At 37.6% G+C, this 21,219-nt stretch overlaps 1 protein-coding gene and 2 pseudogenes across 16 annotated transcripts in view; 1 reads left to right on the top strand and 2 right to left on the bottom strand.

The window, feature by feature from the left end:
- AAK1 (AP2 associated kinase 1) overlaps positions 1-21,219 on the bottom strand; it is a 158,989-nt gene that overhangs the window by 59,405 nt on the left and 78,365 nt on the right. For all 16 annotated transcript variants that reach the window (XM_025045175.1, XM_025045182.1, XM_025045183.1 and 13 more), the window contains exons 4-5: positions 6,527-6,635; positions 4,887-5,029 (exon numbers count right to left, since the gene is read on the bottom strand). In XM_025045175.1, the coding sequence (XP_024900943.1) occupies positions 4,887-5,029; positions 6,527-6,635 (252 nt within the window). The remainder of the gene's footprint in view (positions 1-4,886; positions 5,030-6,526; positions 6,636-21,219) is intronic.
- On the bottom strand, positions 2,238-2,356 carry LOC112477961 (annotated as a pseudogene).
- Positions 2,727-2,845, top strand: LOC112478131 (annotated as a pseudogene).

The following is a 21,219-nucleotide window of genomic DNA, read 5'->3' as shown; positions in this document are numbered from 1 at the left end:
AAAAAATTAAAATGTGAATGTATTTGAGAAAAGACCTCTATAAAGGACAGCACCTTCATTGCTGTCATTTTTAGAGCACAAGCTGCCTGAGGACCAGGACTGAAAGGAGGACCACAAAGGTGGCGGGCTGGGCAAGAAGGGTTTGTCTCAGCTCTGCAAGCAGCAAGAGACCCCACACAGGGCGGCACTGGCTCAACAAGGGGGTCCACAGCTGGCTTGGCTTGTACTCTTCCCGTGTCTCACTTTTATTCACAGTGGGGCCTCCTCACCCAGTGGAAAAGCTGCTTACAGAGAAGCAACCAAGAGACCAGCAACCAGAACTTTCTCTAGATAACAGAATAAAGAACTTCTTGGCTCTGGCTACCACTAAGACTGTGGTGGCTGGTTCTTCCAGTGACACAGGGCTCGGAGTGGCCCAGGCTATGTGATACAATAACACGGCCAGGGCAAACAGGAGATGTGTGGGGACATTTCACTCACTCATACCTTAGGAAGTTGGTGGTACAGCAGGCAAATGTGACTGCTCATTGGGCACATACCGGTAGGAACCAACAAAATCTACCATGCTAACAAAAGCACCAAGTGTACAATTTGGGCAGTTGTGGAAGGCTTCAATCAAAACATCCAGGAGTTAACTAAAATCAACTGCGACAGGACTCCTCTAGACAAGCACAACTGAGGCCTCCTCCCAGGGGCCCATTTACATTCTTTACTTTCAAAGTAGAGGAGGGAGGGAACCACTACCGGATACCTGGCGGCATAACTAAGAGTCTTCAAAATCAATTAAAACAGAAGGACAGAGCCAATAGTGCTCCCAGTGCAGTGCCACCTCTCAGTAACAGAGGCATGAGGGCAGGCTGGGAACAGAACACAGCTGGCCTCTTGCTCATGCCACGCCCTCACCCTCTGATCCAGTGTGCTCCACATTCCTCTGCTGAGACATCTCACAGGCTCAGTGCAGTGAAGGAAGAGTCTGGGACTCCTGCTGCCTGGGCCCAAGCACTGGCCTTCTCTGTGTCCCCAGGGAAGAACTGGGCTCTGTACCTCAGGTTCCTATCACTGGGAGACACTTATCCACACCTCACAGCGGCACTGTGAACACCACAGGGCATTAATATGATGTGAATGTGTAAACTGGGTAGGTATTATTTATGGGTATGACATGATTATCATTTTGCCTCATTTCATCCAATAAATGTTTACAAACTTAAAAATAATGGAAGATTTTGTTTAAGAACATGAGAACAGAACTCTCTAAAGCAGTGGTCCCCAACCTTTTTTGGCCCCAGGGACCGGTGCTCCTATGAGAATCGAATGCCTGATGAACTGAGGTGGAGCTGAGGTGGTGATGCTAGCGCTGGGGAGTGGCTGCAAATACAGGTGAAACTTCACTCACTGGTCTGCTGCTCATCTCCTGCAGTGCGGCCAGGTTCCTAATAGGCCACAGATGAGTACTGGTCCATGGCCCTGGGGGTTGGGGAACCCTGCTCTAAAGAATGCTGTAAGGCTCTCTCTCCCTCCTCCCTTTTCTCTCACCTCTGTGCCCTCTCAGGACTTACTGTGCCAGGGATGTGCGTGGACAGTGACAGGCACACTCTCATTTAACCCTCTCACAAGCCTAACAAACCTGGCACTATTATCTCCACTTCACAGATGAGGAAACCGAGGCTCTGAGGCTAAGTAAATTAGAGCAACCAAAGAGCCTGAGGAGGAGCCAGGGAGAACACACTGTCACCGAGGTCAAGGGAGAATTTGGTCACAGGAGGAGAAGAACACAGGGACTGAAGTATCCTTTGCATCTGGCAATATGAACAACACTGCATGCTCATCTCTCATAGTGCTTACGATTCTGTGGGTACAAATCACACTATGAGTGCTAGAGAATCAGAGTTCCAATATGAAATTAAACCCCATATGATATGGGGGGAGAATGGGGCTCCAGAGAGGCCAGAACTCATACAGTTCACAGAAGTAATTCACAGAAGTAGTGCCCACACTCACAGACCAGTGCTGGTGCTGCCCAGCCATGCTTCTCCCTATTCCTTTGCCCCTCACAAACCTTTCTCCAAGACAGCAGAGAGAGAGATCAATTCCTAAAATGTTAGTACCACTGTCTGTTTATTTTATTTGTTTGTTTGTTTGTTTATATTTTTTTAGGCAAGGGAACCCCTGGTTGACCTCACAGATTGCAAGGACCTTATTAGCTTACAATCCCTTATTTTTTTATTTATTTTTTACACCTACAGCACCTGGTCTTCCTAGGTGGTCTCCCATCCAAGTACTAACCAGGCCTGACTCTGCTTAGGTTCCGAGATCAGATGGGATCAGGCTTGTTCAGGGTAACACGGCCACAGACTTGTTTGTTTATTTTGAAATATATGCTAATAGGCCCCAAAATTTCACTCACTGTTAAAGGCAACAGCTGAAAAAAATGTCAATACATACTCAGAGCAGTGGCCAGCAGTCACTCTACTCTGATTTGCAACCTGCCACACACTCGGGCCTTACATCCCACCTTATCCTCAAATACCCTGTTGTTCCCTTCGCTAGGCTTTGCTCTCTGCCTGAAATGTCCTCATCCTCTCTGCAACCACGCACGTCACACCAGTCCTTTGAAATCTCACTTTTCCAGAAGATTCTAACTACCACTACCTGATTTCACTATCCGATCATACATTAAGCCATTTGATTTTCATCTATTCATCACTCTGTTTTATAAAGTTTTAGTCTACGGCCATGCTACCCTGAACAAGCCCGATCCTGTCTGATCTCGGAACCTAAGCAGAGTCAGGCCTGGTTAGTACTTGGATGGGAGACCACCTAGGAAGATCTGGTGCTGTAGGTGTAAAAATAAATTAAAAAATAAGGGATTGTAAGCTGACAAGGTCCTTGCAATCTGTGAGATCAACCAAGGGTTGCCTCACCTAAAAAATAAATAAATAAAGTTTTGTATTTCATTTATTTCTGTATCAAGTCTAAAAATTTCATTTATAAGTCCTTTCTCCAGTACTTTAAATGTCTTGAGAGTTAGGGCCATATTATTATATCTGTACCACCTTCCACAGAATTATGTACTTGTACTTTGCTAGGCTCATAATATTAACGGGGATGTATTCTCCTTTTTTTACTCAGAAAAAAGACTGACTGTGGACAGAAGTACACTGGAGAAGGATGTCTAAGGCTTCTGGAGGTATGTACCTACCTTCCTGAAAGCCTACTGCTTTAGTACAGAAATGCCAGTATGTATGTACCACTTCACACCCACTAGGGATGGATTAAAAGAAAAAAGACAATAACAATTGTTTATGAAGATGTGGAGAAACTGGAATCCTTGTATATTGCTGACTGCATATAAAATGGAGCAGCCACTTTGGAAAACAGTTTGGCAATTTGTCAAAAAGGTGAACGTAGTTACCATATGACCCAGCAATTCCACACCTAGGTATATACACTCAAAAGAACTGAAAACATATGCCCACATAAAAACTAGCAGATGGGTATTCATAGCAGCTTTATACATAACAGCCAAAGTAGAAACAACTTAAATGTCCATCAACTGATGAATGGATAAACAAAATGTGCTATAGCCACACAATGGAATATTCTGCTATAAGGAATGCTAGAACATAGATGAACCTTGAAAACATTCTAGGTAAAAGAAGTCAGATGCAAGAGGTCATATATTGTATGAGCCCGTTTACAGGAAATGTCCGGAACAGGCAATAGAAAGTAGATTGATTAGTGGTTGCCCGGGGCTGGGGCGAGAGGGCCTGAAGAGTGATCGCTATCAGACAGAGGATTTCTTTTGGGGAGGATGAAATGTTCTGGAATTCAATATTCGTGATGGTTGCACAGCCTTGTAAATATACTAAAAGCCACTGAATCATACACTTTAAAAGGGTGACTTTATGGTATGTGAATCATATCAATTTTTTTTAATGGCTAAAAAATAAAAAAATAAAACAAAACCAACCAGAAATGCCAGTATGCTGCTGTGATTCTCAAACTTTAGAATATACAAAAACCACTTGGGGGTGGCTTATTAAGATATAAATTCCTGAGCCTCCCTGACACCACCACGAAAATTACAGCCCAATAGATTTGGCGTGGAACCCAGCAGACTATACTTAATAAACACACCAGGGGACACTAATGCAAGTTATTAGCCATGAAGCATATTTCTCAAAACATACGTATAACGAAAAGAAACTGTAATTTAGAATCAGAAGAGTTGGATTCAAATTCTGGTATTGCTCCTTCCTAGTTATATGACCTGAGGCAAGTAACGTAACCCCTCTGCTCCTGAGTTTCCTCAATTACAGAATGTAAGGAAGAATGCCTCCCTCCAAAGGGAGACTGTACACAAAGTGTCTAGCAGAGTACATGGCACCCAGTCGATGCTCCATAAATGCTAGCGAATCCTAGCCGGGTGCCAATTCCATTCGACAAACATTGTCAAGTGACTACATTATGAAAGGCCCAGTGCAAAGAGATGGTAATTAGTGCAACAAATATTCAAAATAATTAATGAATTTTGCAAAATATGAAATAGAGTTTAAAGATCAAGCATCCATGCTTCAATTAGCATATTACTTTTCAGGATCCTGGAAAAGTGAATTTGAAAATATATCAGAAAAAACAAAACAAAACACGTTCAGGGATTTGATGATTATAAAGAATTTCTGAAGGCTACTTCAATCATAAAATTGATACCTATACTGTACTGTTACTTCTTTTTTTCCTTTGTATTTTCTCTCCCCAAGCAGAATGTAAGCTTGGAATTTAGGACCAAACTTCTCCTGCATCCCCATAGTGCCCACCTCATCGCTGAGACAGAAAGAAAACACTTTTAAGAACACATTTAATGAAACAGTGTGGTCTGTTACCTTTAGGTCACGGTGGATAATAGGAGTTTTGCACTGATGGAGGCGGGCAACAGCTTCACAGGTGTCACAAAATATCTGGAGCACTTCATTCTCTGTAAAACCGGTTTGCAGGCGTTGGTTCATCAGGTTGACCACCTGGCCTCCTGAGAGGGGTGCAGAGCAAAGGGGAGGTTATAAACATTCAGACTCTTCACTTACCCAAGAGATGAATGGCTGTCCACACAGCAGCAACCTGGATGAAGGGAACAGAGCTAATCACTGAGCCAGGACTAAAACCCAGGTGCCTTGATTCCCAGCCTGGGATTTGTTTTCTTAAAATCCAGGGCTTCCTCTAATGTATCAGAAATAGTTTCCTTAATTATAAAGCACTCCAGACATGAGCTGCCCTCATTATGTCTTCAAGATCAGTTGTAGAACTGACCACATGGTCCTGCTATAGTTGTCTGGTTACACTGTCCCTGCTGTGTATGGGACAAGGCCACAGGTTCAACTTGCTGTACCTTTTAGTAAGAATCCAACTGCACAGTAGACACTGGGAGAAGGAAAAAGACAGCTTTATAGTCTATCCTTTAGGAACAGCCTGGTCTCTCTGGCTTCACTACTTGCCTGACCTGTAGAAATGTTATACCAACATTTAATCCCCAGGACTAAAAGACTGATGGCCTCACAAAATCAGCCAGATCCTTGGATGTTCCTATTGCTTCATCTCTAAACATTTTACTGTCCAAAAAGAAATGGGCAGGAGGAAACAAATCGTCAAGTTCAAATTTGGCAGTATTTTATAAAATCAGGTTAACAGTTATTACAGTAAAGGCTGAAATTATTGGTTAACATCACATTTTTGAGATAAGCAACATATTTAATTTATGGACAGAATCTTTTAAGGTACCAAAAATGTTAGTGGAAGTTAAGGGTTACTGCAAAACAGTGAGACAGTGACCCAAGCTTGTAAGTGGCAGCTGTTGAGGCCAAAAAAGTCAAACCTCCAAACAATGGCTATATGAAATGCAGTCAACTCTGACTAAACTAATGCTACAGTCTGGATTTCCAAGATAAATACTGCTTGAAACTCCATGCTTTTAACTACTTAACTCCACTCTTAAGAGCAGCATGTTTTGAATGTAGCCTTACTGGCAATTATAGCTCTCAAGTGAGGAGAAGAGGGTCATTTCCATTAGACAAAAAAGATTCTTTTACCCCATAACACAAGGATGGCGATGTGGGTGGAGAAGAGAACACACGAGTGAGGGAGTGGGGAAGCTAAATTGTTTCTTTAGTCCATCTGGAGTTGGGTCTTTATTATGTGCCTTCACCATTTTTTTAAAGCACCACAAAGAACACATTCATTCTCATTCTCACACATTCTCATTCATATACAAGCATCAAACCTTCCTAAAGCTAAAAAAAATGGAATTTTGTATTATTCAGCACTTTGAATTGTTTTGCCACTGATCCTTGCCGTTATAAGAATGACAAAGAGGTAACAGCAGGCTCTATATTTTAGTCTCTCAATTTTCCAGTCTTTAAAACCAGAACAACATACATTAGGGCTCAGTGTAAATTAACTGAAATGACCACCATGCCCTTGACAATCAAAATGCTAGTGAATTGAGAGCTTAGGATAGGGTTCGAATACTTACCTCTACAGAAGTCCATCAGAATGAGCACTTCCCATACATCACCGCTACTCACATTGTTGATACTGGAGTCAATGTAACCCACGATGTTCTTGTGTCCTGACAGGTCCCTCTGTAAAGAAGAGTTGAAAAATATATTTTCAGCTACAGACACCGACAGAGACAGAATGAGCCAGTCAGTTCTGTCAGCACAGATAATTTAGGTACACAGACAACTCTAAGAGTGATGAGAAGTAAGACTAAGGAACAGCGTCAAGAGCAGATTTCCAGTGGCCTCTAAGATTCATGGCCAGATCTTCAATAGCAATTCCACAACCCTAGTAAACCATAGCACTCTCTTGAATTAAAATGCTAGAACCAAATGAACATAGGGAGCCTACTTGCTCACTGTATTAGTGCTGCATGTAAACCAGAAAGCAAAGACTCCCACCTCCAGAAATACTGCAGAGGATCTAAGAAGAGAGAGTATGAACTATTTAAATATGTGAATGTTTAATTCGGAAAAGTGAAACTGATAGTTTTTCCTGGTCGCAGAGACTCAAGTGAATTCAATGAGGCTTTTAAACTGTTCATACTGTTTTTCTCCCTTTAGGAAATATAGGAACAGAATAATTGCTTTATACAGTTTTGAAGGGACTACAATGTCATCCAGACCTAAGTATTTTGCTTGTAATTAAGCCTTTCAAGGCAACCAGCTGGGATATAAATAAGATGGGTCAAGTTTCCAGCTTTCTGGTTGGAATTGCATATGGTCTCTCAGGGTCGCTTGTGGAATTAATTTTGTGTCAGGACCCAGTGAGGCACTGAAGTTGCCTCATACCCTGGCATAGTTATTTCAACATCCATAGAGGCAGATCTTTATAATGATAATGTTCAAAATTCCAAGGTCATTAGCGAGCAAAAAATGAGCTAGCTGGGTAATAGGATTTTTGCACAAATACAAAGTAAGGCTTTATTTTTTTAACTAGTTTTAATAAATTATTTTACTTTTGTTTAAGAAAAAGTGGGAGGAAGTGTGGGGAGAATGTGTCATTCTATAGGAGTCACCACACAGATTTGGCAGTTTAGACCACAGAATAGTAACTACCACCATACCAACTGGAGATTCCACTGTTTGAAGTAAGAAATAAAATCTGTTTTACTCTGAAATCCACTGAAACAAGAGGGAGCCTCACATTACCAAATGAACACAACTGAACCCTGAGCATCAAAGTTAACATTCGTTAGAACTTTCCTCTGAGTGAAGGATTAAGAATGCCTATTGTCTCAAGAAAGGTAGACCAAAGGTAAAAACGTGACCACTGCAACTGGCAATGGAGAAGTCACTGGAGATCATGCAAGACCAGTTTCAGAGAAGGGACAGAATAAAGGTGAGAATGGAATTGGACTAGCAAAGAATATAAGTTAACTATGTACAGCTAACAAGTACAGATTACTCTTTCCGAACAGTTTGTTTTTAAGAGAGGAGCAGCACTAAAAGAAAGAATTTTTAGTATGGGAAAGAATTAAGCACTGGACAGTGGAAGAAGGGGCCAGGAGAAGATAACAGGAGAGGCTGAAGATAACTGATGGAACAAAGTCCTGTAGACAGAAGAGGTGGGGACTCGGGGCACTGTTAAAGGGTCTGGTCTTAGAAAGACATTTCCTTCCTATAATAAGAATGGATATGCATATTGGTTTAAGGCTGGGAAAAGGGGGAATTTGAGTGAGTTCAGATTTACCACTCTGTTTTTGGTAGAGAGAAAAATCATCTTCAAGTATAAATGAATGAGAAAGAAGTTTGGTGAGAGAAATAAAAGGCTTAGAACAACTGCTTTGGATATAACAGACTAGGGAGGTACTGAGGCAGAAAAGCAGTCTCTAGAGTTCCAAGTCCTCCATACAGAAAGTGATTTCAGGGCTCATGTTTTAGAGGACTCTCATTCCCTCTGCTTTTCAGTCTTATTATCAACTCTTCTGTAACTTGTTTCCATTTACACAGTCCTGGAAGTAGGAAGAACTAGAAAGAAGTTCTTTGAAACCAAAATGGAGCAGAAGATCATGTCCTCCAAATGCCCACAAGGAAGAATAGAAGACTAATGTTTGTTTAACTTTTTGAAAGAGAATTAGCAATGTTGCCTCGAGCTTGTCTCACCCCAAGAGTAATAATAGAGAACCTAGAAGAAAAAAAAAAAAGCATCTGGTAGAGCCGAGAGGTGGTCAAGAGCTATTAGAAGACCCCAAATGGGTCATTAACATCTGCATATGGCATCTTAGAACAGTTTGCCAATATATTTGCTGGTGAATTCAAGCTCAAATTCCTGATCATTTTGTCTTCTGCAAAGATCCTGAGATATATCTATGCAGAAAAGATCACCTCTTCGAAGGGAGATTACTACTTTTAACGACTTGATGATGCAGCAACATCTCAGATTTTAGAGTATAACATCACTGGTTTATAACTGATGGAGAAGACCTGTTTGAATGGCTGTGAAATGTAGAAAAAATCAAGAGAAAATCTTACTGCAAATTGAGACTGACTTGCATTTACAGTACAGTGGCATCAGTTCACAGCAGCGACAGGCCAGAGGATGATGGCCCAGCTTTCCCTGGTTTTAGTTAAACAACCAGGCCCAGGCTTATCGAACAGATTGGACGTAAAGGTATGGGATGGAACCCATATGGGGGGCACCTGAGTTACCACCTGTTTGTTCAGAAAAGGCAGGATGTGGAAAAGATACTTTGATGCCCTTGGCTATAACTAGCATTTGGAGTATTAGTATAAAAGTCTACATGGTGAGTATAAGTCAAAACTTAAGTTTTAGCAGGGAGGAGAATGTTCAGTGAAACTATAGATCAGAACAGTTTATATCACATGATTTAAACAGTGAAAAGTCTAAAGAGATTGTGTTGTCATTTTAAACTTTATTTTTAAATTAACATTAAACATGACAAACATGTTATTAAAAGACCTACTTTATTAAATAGATATTTAAAGTGGTTTACAGTTAGCTTGTTAACTTTCATATTTAACTGCTTGAGGTACTGAAAAACTTTTCACAAACACGCACAAAAGCTACCATTTCATAATCAAACCTTCAACCAAGATCCTATAGATTGCAAATTTCAAGTTTATCTGGGGGTCTCAGTTAATGATGCTTGTAGCACAGAGCAGTATTCCATCTCTCTAGCTTCAAGATTCCTACAGCAGGAAAATTCCTACTTAAGCATCTTAAGGCCTTCTAAGGAGGAATCAAGTCCTAAGTACATCTCTAAAAACCTTTATACTTATGCACAAGAAAACAAAGAAGACAGCATTCTAAATAGCATATCAATAATATCACTCACCTCAAAATGGTAAAAATGAATATTGCATATAACTAGTTTCCCTGTACATCATTTCCTCAGGCCATCCTTCTTAGCAATGTCAGCACGATACCTGCAAATTCCTGATTTTCATCATGCTTGCATTTGCGTATAAGTTTTCAAACAGGAATATTAACCTGTTTTGACCCTTCATTCAAATATTCAATGTTTTTGGATTTTATGACTCAGCACTATTGCTGCCAACTTCTAGAATCACACTACGGTTCCAAAGACCCTTTCAAACAAATGTCAGGTTCTTCTTAATTTAAAGATGAAGAAAAGCAGTTCCGAGGCCTGGAACTAGTTTATCATTCCCAAAGTTGCTTTGTAAAAGTCTTCTGCCTTACTATCCTTCCCCCTTTTTTCTCTATAACTCTAAATTTCCTTTACAACTCTCTTCAAGGAGTTATTCACAGTCAAACAAAAACTATCAAGTCCAGTGCAGGAGGAAAAGAAGTGCTCTGAGATCTGGGTTGGCCCTGGAGTTTTGTTAAAGGTCAAGTTATCTAGGGTCCTAGTGGGTTTCTGCTACTTAAGAAGCCCCTGACAGTCTCCTGCCTACACTCACATTTACTCTCCCTTTCCTAAGTCTTACTCATTAGTTAATCCTGTACTTACAGACTAGATCTTTAAAGTCATTTAGAATCTGATTCTAGAACAGTGTGGTGAAACGTTAATATACATATGAACCTAGGGATTCTGTTTAAAAACAGATTCTAATCCAGTGGCTCTGACATAGAGTCTGGGATGCTCCTGAGCAGTGCTACTGAAAATGTGGTCCATGAACATTTGCTGCTTAGTAAGCTGTTACTAGACTACAAGAAAATATAGAGCTTGTTCCAGAAAATAAATCAATCAAGTCGCTAAGTTGACTTCTTTTCCTAGTGAAGCTTTAACTGTGAGAGAAGTAGTTCATTGATTTACATTGTGGCACAAGACCCTTTGAGTAGAACCCATACATTTATATAGACAACTGATTTCTGATAAGGGTGCCTAGACAATTCAGTGGAGAAAAGAATAGTCTTTTCAAAAAATGATGTGGGGACAACTGGAAATCTACAGGCAAAAGAATGAAGTTGGATCCCTACCTGACAACATATACAAAAATTAACTCGAAATGGACCAAAAATCTAAAAACGCCTCAAAGAAAACATGTGCAAATATTTCATGATGTTGGATGCTCAACACCATTAATCATGAAGAAAATGCAAATCAAAACCATAATGAGATGGCTACAATCAAAATGCAGATCAAAACCACTAGGATGGCTATAATAAAAAATGGAAACAATAAAAAATATCAACAAAGATAAGAGATTGGAACCTTCATACATTGATGTTAAGAATGTAAAATAGTGCAGCTTCTATGAAAGAGTTTGGAAATTTCTCAAAAAGCAGAGTTGCCACATGATTTAGCAATTTAAACTATGAATATACTCAAGAGAAATGAAACATTATGTCCACAAAAACTTGTACATAAATGTCCATTGCAGCATTATTCATAATAGCCAAAAGGTGGCAACAACCTGAATGTCCCTCAGGATTAAAATATGTGGTATACCCATACAAAGGAATTTTATGCAACCATGAAAATGAATAAAGTACTGAAATAAACGACCACATAGGTAAACCTTGAAAACATTATGCTAAGTGAAAGAAGTTAGGCACATGAAGCCACATATTGTATGAGCCCATTTATAAGAAATGTCCAGAATAGGCAACAGAAAGTAGATTAATGGCTGCCAGAGACTGGGGCATGGGGGAATGGGGATTGACTGCTAACAGGTTTCCTTTTGGGGTGATGGAAAAAAATATTCTGGAATTAGATAAATGGTGAAGGGTGAATGATTTTGTGAATATACTAAAAATCCCTTAATTACATTTAAAAGGGTGAATTTTGCCTCAATTTACAAAGAAAAGTAATATGACAAGCTGGGGAGAAAAATAAAACAAACACAAGGGAAAAAGAAAGCAAGATCCTTTCTCTGAGTAGCACTGATCTAGAGCAACCAGGGAGTCCATATCTGAAGCCCTGCTACAGCCTTTTGACAAGCAATTTTCTTAGAAAAATGTCATTTCCTTGGGCCATCAGCCCATCTGCAGACAGCCATCATCACTGTTGATCAGCTCTTCCTTACATTCAGCTGGAAATTTCTACTTCCTGATTACAGATTGTCCTCTTCAGAGCAAAAAGAACAAGTCTAGAGTATTTTTTCACTTTCTAAACAATTGAAATATTTTTATTTACACTCTAAGATTTTTCTTCTCTAGGTTAAACATACCCACTTTCTTTGATATGGTTTTTAGTCACATCACCATTTTGACTGCTCCTACATTTAAATGCTTTGCTTTGTCTATATCCTTTTTAAAAGAATGGCCCCAGGATATGAATGAAATGCTCCAGGCCTGGTCTGACTCACGCAGAGTAGACCAGCACTATTACCTTCTAATAATTCTATTAATGTAACTAAAAATTACATTCTTTTTTCTTTTGACAGCCACATCATACTATAAATTCGTATCAAGTTACTTGACCACTAAGATACTTAAATTTCCACTCACGCTGTTTTTAATCTCTGCCTTTCAGAACTGTGCTTACAAATCTGATTAAAATAAAATAAAAATCTAAGTATATGACCTTACCTTGTTATTTCATCTCATCAGAATCAGTCCATTGCTGATTTTGTAAGGATTATTTTAGATCCTGCTTCTATTATCCATTGTAGTTGTTATATCTTCCACTTTTATATTAGGTACATAATTGATAAGTGTGTCTTCTATTTCTTTAACTAAGTTATTTGTTTCATGTAAAATAACACAAAGCTAATGGTAAGCTATAGTGCTTTTTTCTTGGATAGTTTCCTCCAGATTAATACAAACAGTAGCAGTTACACTTAGCATCCAACCTAGACTCTCCATCTTGCTCACAGATCTTTGATGAGTGTCCTTGCTCAAACGACACAATCCACAGACACTGGGTATTACTGTACTTCCCTGAGCTCCCAGTCCAAAAACCTCTCCAAAAAAGGACATGATGTTAATATGACATGGCCTGTTCTTACTCAACCTGAAGGCACTTTGATTCTTGCTTGTTCATCCAAGTGACTATAAAACAGCTTAAAATTTAATTTAGTTTTTACAAATAAATTATATATTGACATTCAAAGAGCAAGAAATAGTAGACAATTATTTTCTACTTCATTCCTCATTCCCTGTAGGGAACACTGCTCCTCTCTCTCCTTCCCTCCCCTCTTTCTCACCCTCTCGTGGTTTGTTTGTTTTTTTTTTTCAGGCAAAGTCAAATAATATGTATTATGTACATGTACATAATTCTTACAATCTCTGAGAGAGGTAGGGCTGGGGTTACGGCCTCTATTTGACAGAAGTCTGAATCTAGGGTAGTTAAAAACATCACATAGGACTTTATTAAAAATAGCAGGAATTTTTTAAAAAAACTAAGTTGAATACATGTTCTTATCTCTGCTCCCTTCTAAAACCTTACTAAATGATGTAAAGTATTTGCTTTATGCCTTTTAGGCATAAACTGAAGAATTCTGCTTCCTGGAAGATGGAGTACATATACTTTCCCCAACTTCTCCAGCTAGGTACAACTAAATACTTTGAACATTATAAGTAAAACAAACATAAGAAGAGTCTGAAATGTGGGTAGAAGAAAGCAGACTGGCTAGGAATTTTGAGACTCAAGGAATGACATGGTGGTGAGTTGCCTGAGTTTTCTTTTTGTTTCCTGTATCTCAGGCAGGAAACTACAGAAGCCGGGAAGCTGAAACAACAATGGGAACAGACAACAAAGCCCCAACGAAAGTCTGCTCTCTCTTGCCAAACCCAGGATCATGGCAACCTAGTAAGACAGAAACTTGTAGGTACTAACTCTTCTACATCAGTCAAAAACCACAGAAGAAAACTGCAGCCCCTCCCCCAGCCACATCATCAAAGGCCAAGTGGGGAACCTAGACTTCCATTCTCATAAGGTTATAACAAATCACCCCAAACCACCCACCGAGGTGGGTAATGTTAGAGAAGACTGAGTAGGGAGTCAGGACCTTCATCTCTGTAGGTGGTAAGGAGGTGCTCTTTCTTCTCTCCACTGGGATGGGGTCAGAGGAGGACAAGTGGAAAGTTAGGACTTTCATCAGTGGACGCCACATGACAAGCAATAATAAGGCAATCCTACCTTCTCAACAAGGAAGTATCAGTAGAAGCCTATTGGAGAACTGGACCTTCCACCCCATTCTCAGTAGTAATAAGGAGCACTCCTAGGGTGTCAAAAGAGGCCAATGGGAAACCTGAACTTCTATCCCTACCTAGTAGTAACGAGGGGACACCGCCCATACCCTCATTGATCCTCTGCCAGAGCAGAAACCAGTTAAAATAGAAGAACTAGGAAGATCTTAAACTAAATGTAAAAAAAAAAAATCAGTAGATGCCAATTCTGAGATGACAGGGATGATACAATTATCAAGCTATAGTTTTAAAGCAGTTACGACATAAAAATGCTTAAACCAGCAATTACAAACATGCTTGAAGCAAATGAACAAATAGAAAGCCTCAGCAAAGAAATAGGAAGTTTCATCTAAGAAAGAGAAAACCTAAAGAACCAAATGTTAAGTTTAGAACTGAAAAATAAAATAACCAAAGCAAAAAACTTGGTCAATAGGCTAACAGCAGAATGGGAGGAACAGAGAAAAGAATCAGTGAACTGAAAGATAAAACAATAGCAATTACCCAGTATGAACAAAAGATAGCAAATAGATTAAATAAATAAATAAGCAAGCAGGCAAGTAAGCATGGGTCCATATTGCTTTAAATAAATATTTGAGTAAATAAATAAATGGAGAAGAGAAAATCTCTTGCAGAAGAATTTCAAATAATTTATGTAGGAACTCTACATAAATCTCTACTCCTTAAGTTGGGCTGTGCATAATGACTTTCTTTAAAAGGATACAGTAGAGAAAGGGAGAAAAAGAGTAACTTTACAGTGAAATCTGAAAAACACTACCTTGCCAGGTGATCAAAGTTCAGTATCCACAGGGCGAATCATGATTATACTATGTATACATGATGTAATTAAAATGGCATTTTTAGTTCTGTTGTTTTCCTTCGAAATGATAACCCAGTCTAATCATGAGAAAAACATCAGACAAATTCCAATAGAGGGCATCCTACAAAATACTTGCCCACTATACCCCCAAACTGTCGGAGTTATCAAAATCAAGGAAAGTGTGAGAAAGTGTCACACCCAAGAAGAGATAAAGGAAACATGAAAATTAACTACGATATGGTATTGTGGATGGGATCCTGAACAAAAAAAAGATGTCAGATAAAAACAAAGGAAATGTGAGTAAACTATGGACATTGGTTAATAATAATGTATCAATACTGGATCCTTAATTGTGGCAAATGTACCATACCAACATTGTGGCAAATGTACCATACATTATTGATAATAATGTATCAATACTGGATCATTAATTGTGGCAAATGTACCATACTAACATTGTGGCAAATGTACCATACTAACATAACATAATAGGGAAACTAGGTATGGTGTATATGGAACTCTCTGTACTATCATCTCAATTCTCCTGTAAATCTAAAACTTCTAAAGTATTAAAAAATAAAAAACAAAGAACAGAGCCTCAGGAACTGCGTGACTATAATAAAAGATCTAACATTTGTGCAATCCAGAAGGAAAACAAAGAAGGGAGGGAGTGAAAAAGTACTTGAAGACATAGTGCTGAAAACTTTCCAAATTTTGCAGGAAAACATAAACCTACGAACTCAAACAGTTGAGCAAATCCCAAACAGGATAAACTCAAAAAAATCCACACCAACATATATCTTAACCAAACTTCTGAAAATAAAAACAAAGAAAAATATAGAAAACAGAGAAAAATGACATGTTACCTACTTGAGAGAAAACTATTTGAATAACAGTCAATATCTCATCAGAAACCACAGAGGCCAGAAAAAAAGTGGCACATTTTTAAGCGATGAAAAAAAAAAAAGAATTGTTGATTTAGAATCCTATGCCCAGCAAAAATATCCCTTAGGAATAAAGGGGAAATCAAGACATTCTCAGATGAAAGGAAACTAATGGAATTTGTCACCAGTAGGTCTATCCTAAAAGAATGGCTGAAGAACATGCTCTAAACAAAAAGGAAATGATAATAGAAGGAAATCTTGGCATGTCAGGAAGGAAGAACACAGTAAGAAAAAATATGGGTAAATACAACAGACTTTCACCTACTGCATGTTCCAAATTAAGTTTTACAGTAGAAGCAAAAATTATAGCACTGACTGATATATCCTTAAATGTATATAGAAGAAATATTTAAGATAATTATAAATGGGGAGGGTAAAGAAGGAAAAAGTGGACAAGGTTTCTATACTTGGATTGGTAAAATAACACCACCAATAAATTATACACGCACACTATATATATTATATTAATTAGAATAACTACTTAAAAGTTATAAAAATAAATGGCCAACAAGCATATAAAAACATGCTCAATATCACTAAGCATCAGGGAAATGCAAACCAAAACTACAACAAAATATCACCTCATACCTGTTACGATGGCCACTATTAGGAAAAAATAAAATAAAATATAAAATAGCAAGTGCTGGTGAGGATGTGGAGATATTGGAACTTTCATGCACTGTTGGTAGGGATGTAAAATGGCACAGCCTCTGTGGAAAACAATATGGAGGTTCCTCAGAAAATTAAACACAGAATTACCATATTATCCAGCAATCCCCCTAGTTGGTATATATCCTAAAGAAATAAAAACAGGATCTCAGAGATATTTGCATACCCATGTCCACTACAAGAGGTAGTTCAAGCTAAGAAGTAGGAGCAACTACCAATGGATGAATGGTTAAAGAAAATATGGTATATACACGAAATGGACTATGACTTAATCTTAAGAAAGAATCTTGTCATAGTCTCCAACATAGATGAACCTTGAGGATACTCTAAGTTAAATAAGGCAGTAATAAAAGGACAAATACTGTATGATTCTACTTATATGAGGTATGTAAAATAGCCAAACTCATCAAAGCAGAGAGTATAATGGTGGTTGCCAGGAGCTAAAGGAAAGGGAACATGAGGAGTTGCTATTTGGCAGGTATAAAGTTTCAGTTATTCTAGATGAGTAAGTTATAGAGACCTGCTGTAAAACACTATGCCTGTAGTTAACAACCCTGTACACTTAAAATTGGTTAAGATGGTAAATTTTAAGTTATGAATTTCTGACAATAAAAAATTATTCTTAAAAGTTAGAGTAAAATTAAAATGAAATAAAAATTTAAATAGTGACTTAGAAATATAAAAAGAAATCTTCATAATAGAAATAACTGCTTAGTTGAGGATCAATGAAACATATCCAAATGGGCTAAAAACTATGCCCACACAAAAACCTGCACACAGATGTTTATGGTTGCTTTATTCATAATTGCTAAATCTTGGAAGCAACCAAGATATTCTTCAGTAGATGAATGGATAAACTGTGATATATCCATTCAAAAAAATATCATTCAGCTCTAAAAAGAAATGAGCTATCAAGCCATGAAAAGATATAGAAGAACCTTAAATGCATATTATTAAGTGAAAAAAGCCAATCTGAAAGGCTACATACTGAATGATTCCAACTATATGACATTCTGAAAAAGACAAAACTATGGAAACGGTAAAAAAATATCAGTAGTTGCAAAGAGTTGGGGGAGGGAGGATACATATGCAGAGCGCAGGGGAAGTTTAAGGCAGTGAAATGATTTCTAATACCACAACGATTTGTCAAAACTACATTTGTCAGAATACTACATTTGTCAAAACTCACGGAATGTATAATACCAAAGTGAATCCTAATGTAAACTATGGACTCTAGATGATAAGGATGCATCGATAAAGCTTCACTGATTATAACAAACACACCACTCTGGGGCAAGATGTTGACAGTAGACAGGCTGGGCATGTGGGAGACCTGGAGTATATGGGGACCCTCTGTACTTTCTGCTCAATTTTGCTGTGAACCTAAAACTTCTCTGAAAAATAAAGTCAATTTTTTAAAAAATCATACAAAGAGATACACTCAAAAACACTACAGATAAAATGAAATTCTTTAAAAAGTTCAAGTAACCACAAGAAAACAGAAAAAGGAAAACAGGTATGAAAAACAGTGAGAACAAAAAGAAAACACAAAATAAAACAGGACATTTAAGGCCTAACTTTATAGGCCTAACAAATAACTGCATTAAATGTAAATAATCTAAATATAGCAATTACAAGACACTGGCAGAGTGTATTTAAAGACACAATCCATCTACATACTGCCTTTAAGAACTCACTCCAAAATAAGGCCATAAAGGCAGGTCGAAAGTAAAAGGATAGAAAAACATACACCATGCAAATTTGGATCCCCCCAAAAACAGGAGTGGCTGTATTAATATCAGGTAAAGTGGACTTAAGAACAAAGAAAATTACCAGAGACAGAGAAGGATACTATGTAAAAATAAAAAGGTCAATCCACCAAGAACAGGTAACAATCTTAAATTTATATGCACAAAATAACAGAGGCGTAAAACATGTGAAGCAGAAACTGAGAGAACTGAAAGAGACAAACTGCAATTGTATTTGGAGATTTCAACACTTCCTCTCAACAACTGATAGAACTAGACAAAAATCAGCAAGGATATAGAAGAAAACACATAATAAACAAACACTTTACCTAAAAACAGAATACACATTCTTTTCAAGTACCCACAAAAGATATATCAAGATGGGCCATAAAACAAACCTTAATTAATTTAACAGTGAAATTACATGAAATGTGTTCTCCAACTAGAATGGAATCAAAGTGAAAACTAATAACTGAAAGATAACAAAATATTGACAAACAATTGCAAACGAAATAACCTACTTCCAGATAATCCATGGATCAAGAGGAAGTCTCAAAGGAAATTAAAAAATACATTATAATTGAATAAAAAATAAAAATATACATATCAAAATAAAGCAGTGCCAAGAGGGAAATTTACAGCACTAAATATATATAATAAAAAAGAGGAAAAGTCTCAAATCAATAATCTAAACTTCCACCTCAAGTACCTAGGGAAAGGAGAGCAAAATAAACCCAAAGGAAGCAGACAGAAAGAAATAATAAGCATAAGAACAGAAATCGATGAAGTTGAAAATAGAAAAATAGAGAAAAATCAATGAAACAAAGAGATGGTTCTTTGAAAATGATAATAAATCTGGCAAATGTCTAGTACCACTGAAATAGCAAAAAAAGAGAAGATACAAATTACCAGTATCAGATATAAACCAGGGCTATACCACAAACCTTGTACAGATCAAAGGATAATAAGAGAATTGCTAATATAGTTATTAACTAACTCTACATGAATAAATTTGACAAAGAAATAGACCAATTCCTCAAAAATACAAACGATCACAACTCAATATGAAATAATCTCAATAGCCTAATTATTAAGAAAACTGAATCAGTAATTTAATAACTCTCAAAAAAGAAATCCCCAAGCTCAGATGGTTTCACTGAAGAATTCCCTGAAATGCTTAAAGAATGAACACCTATTCTACAAAATCTCTTGCAGAAAACAGAAGAGGAGGGAACACTTTCCAGTCTATTATGAAGCCAGGATTACCTTGCTACCTAAACCAGAAAAAGGAAGTTAAAAAAAACTATAGACCATTATCTCTCATGACTATAGATGTGAAAATCTTTAATAAAATATTACAAACAGAATTTAGCAATATATAAAAATAATTATAGACCATGACCAAGTGAGAATTATTGCTGGGATGCAAACCTGGTTTATTATTTGAAAAGCAGTCAATATGATCCACCATATTAAGGATAAAAAAAAGAAAATGACACAATCATTTCAATCAGTGCAAAAAAATTAAAATGTCAAAAAAGAGGAGTCAATAAATCTAACAAAAAGAGAGGCAAAACGAATGCTGAGGAAATTCCAAGATAAGACTGTAAATTAGGTCTAGAGGGCAACCAACCCAGATTCCATCGTGTCAGAAAACTGGGATTTCTTCAAGAAGATAAAATAGAATACTAAATGTGCTTAAGAGTATTAAAATAATGATTTATACAACTTGGGAAGAGTTTGGGATTAAATTGCTAAAAAGTACACAGAATACTAAAACAAAACAAAAGCAAAATAAAACAAACAAAAAGAACAATTATTAATTCCAGTGAAAAGAGAGTTATGTAGGAAAGGAATAGTAATCATAGTCTATGAGGAGATTCAGCAGAAATAATGTTTGCTTATATAATAATGTAAAAACTCATACTAATCTAACTAATATACTGCCAAAACTTACTATTTTAGAAGAATGGGAGATGAGAATAATGCTAGTATTGCAGGGGGAGTACATATGGGGGATGAAAGAGCTAAATTTTTACTTTGCACAGTGTAACATGCCTAAAATGGAAAAAAATCAAGAATTAGCATTATCAGCATCTTATTTAGAAATATATCAAATGTATCAACTAAAAGTGGTTGCTTTGGGACATTGAAAAGGCATAGGAGGAACCTCCCTCTAGGAATAGCTTGATGTTTTCTGTAATAAGCTTATTTCGCTCATTTGAGTATTTAAGATTTGAAAAAACATAAACTAATTTAAAAATAAAACAAAACTCTCACAGTTAATACATGGCTGGGCCAGAACTTTAACCCATGTAATTTAATTCCTAATCAGGTCCATTAATTTGTGAGCTCCTACAGGGCCTGTGTCTTAGTTCCTCTACTCTAACACCTGCCTAGCACAAAGTAAACCCTTAAACATGTTTCTAAATGAGTGGGAGAAAATTTAAGAGTGGAATTACCTTCCTAACATCAGAAAATTAATAAAAAAGGCATTCCAAGCAGAGGAAACAGCAGAAGCAAAGACAGGAAACGGAGCATGAGAGCTCAGCAAGGAAGGGGCAAAAGGTGGGAGGAAGAGTAATAGGAAGCATCCAGAAACTTCACTGGGTGGATGAAGGGAAGTAGGGTGAGCACAGTCGTTTAGAGCTGTGTGGCAGGAGAGTGAGAGGGCACTGGTGCTTTATGGACAGATCCATGTGGCCCTGACTGTATGTACAAGAGCAGTCAGTTCTCTCAATATGCTCCTTTCTCCTCAACTCTCCTACTGAGGATGACCAAGACAGACTTAGGTTTTTGGGTTTTTTTTTCTTTCGCAATGATAACTCTTATTTCCACCAACAGTTCCTTCTCAAACAGTTTCAGCTTTTAGAATCCAAAGTAGTACAGTACCAGGTTCTCTAAAATTCTGAGTTCTTCTTTCAGTAGG

The sequence above is a fragment of the Pteropus alecto genome, unplaced genomic scaffold (assembly GCF_000325575.1).
Source record: "Pteropus alecto unplaced genomic scaffold, ASM32557v1 scaffold131, whole genome shotgun sequence".
NCBI classification, from domain to species: Eukaryota; Metazoa; Chordata; class Mammalia; order Chiroptera; family Pteropodidae; genus Pteropus; species Pteropus alecto.
Note: the sequence above shows the minus strand (reverse complement) of the source record. Positions and strands in the feature narration are given on the sequence as shown.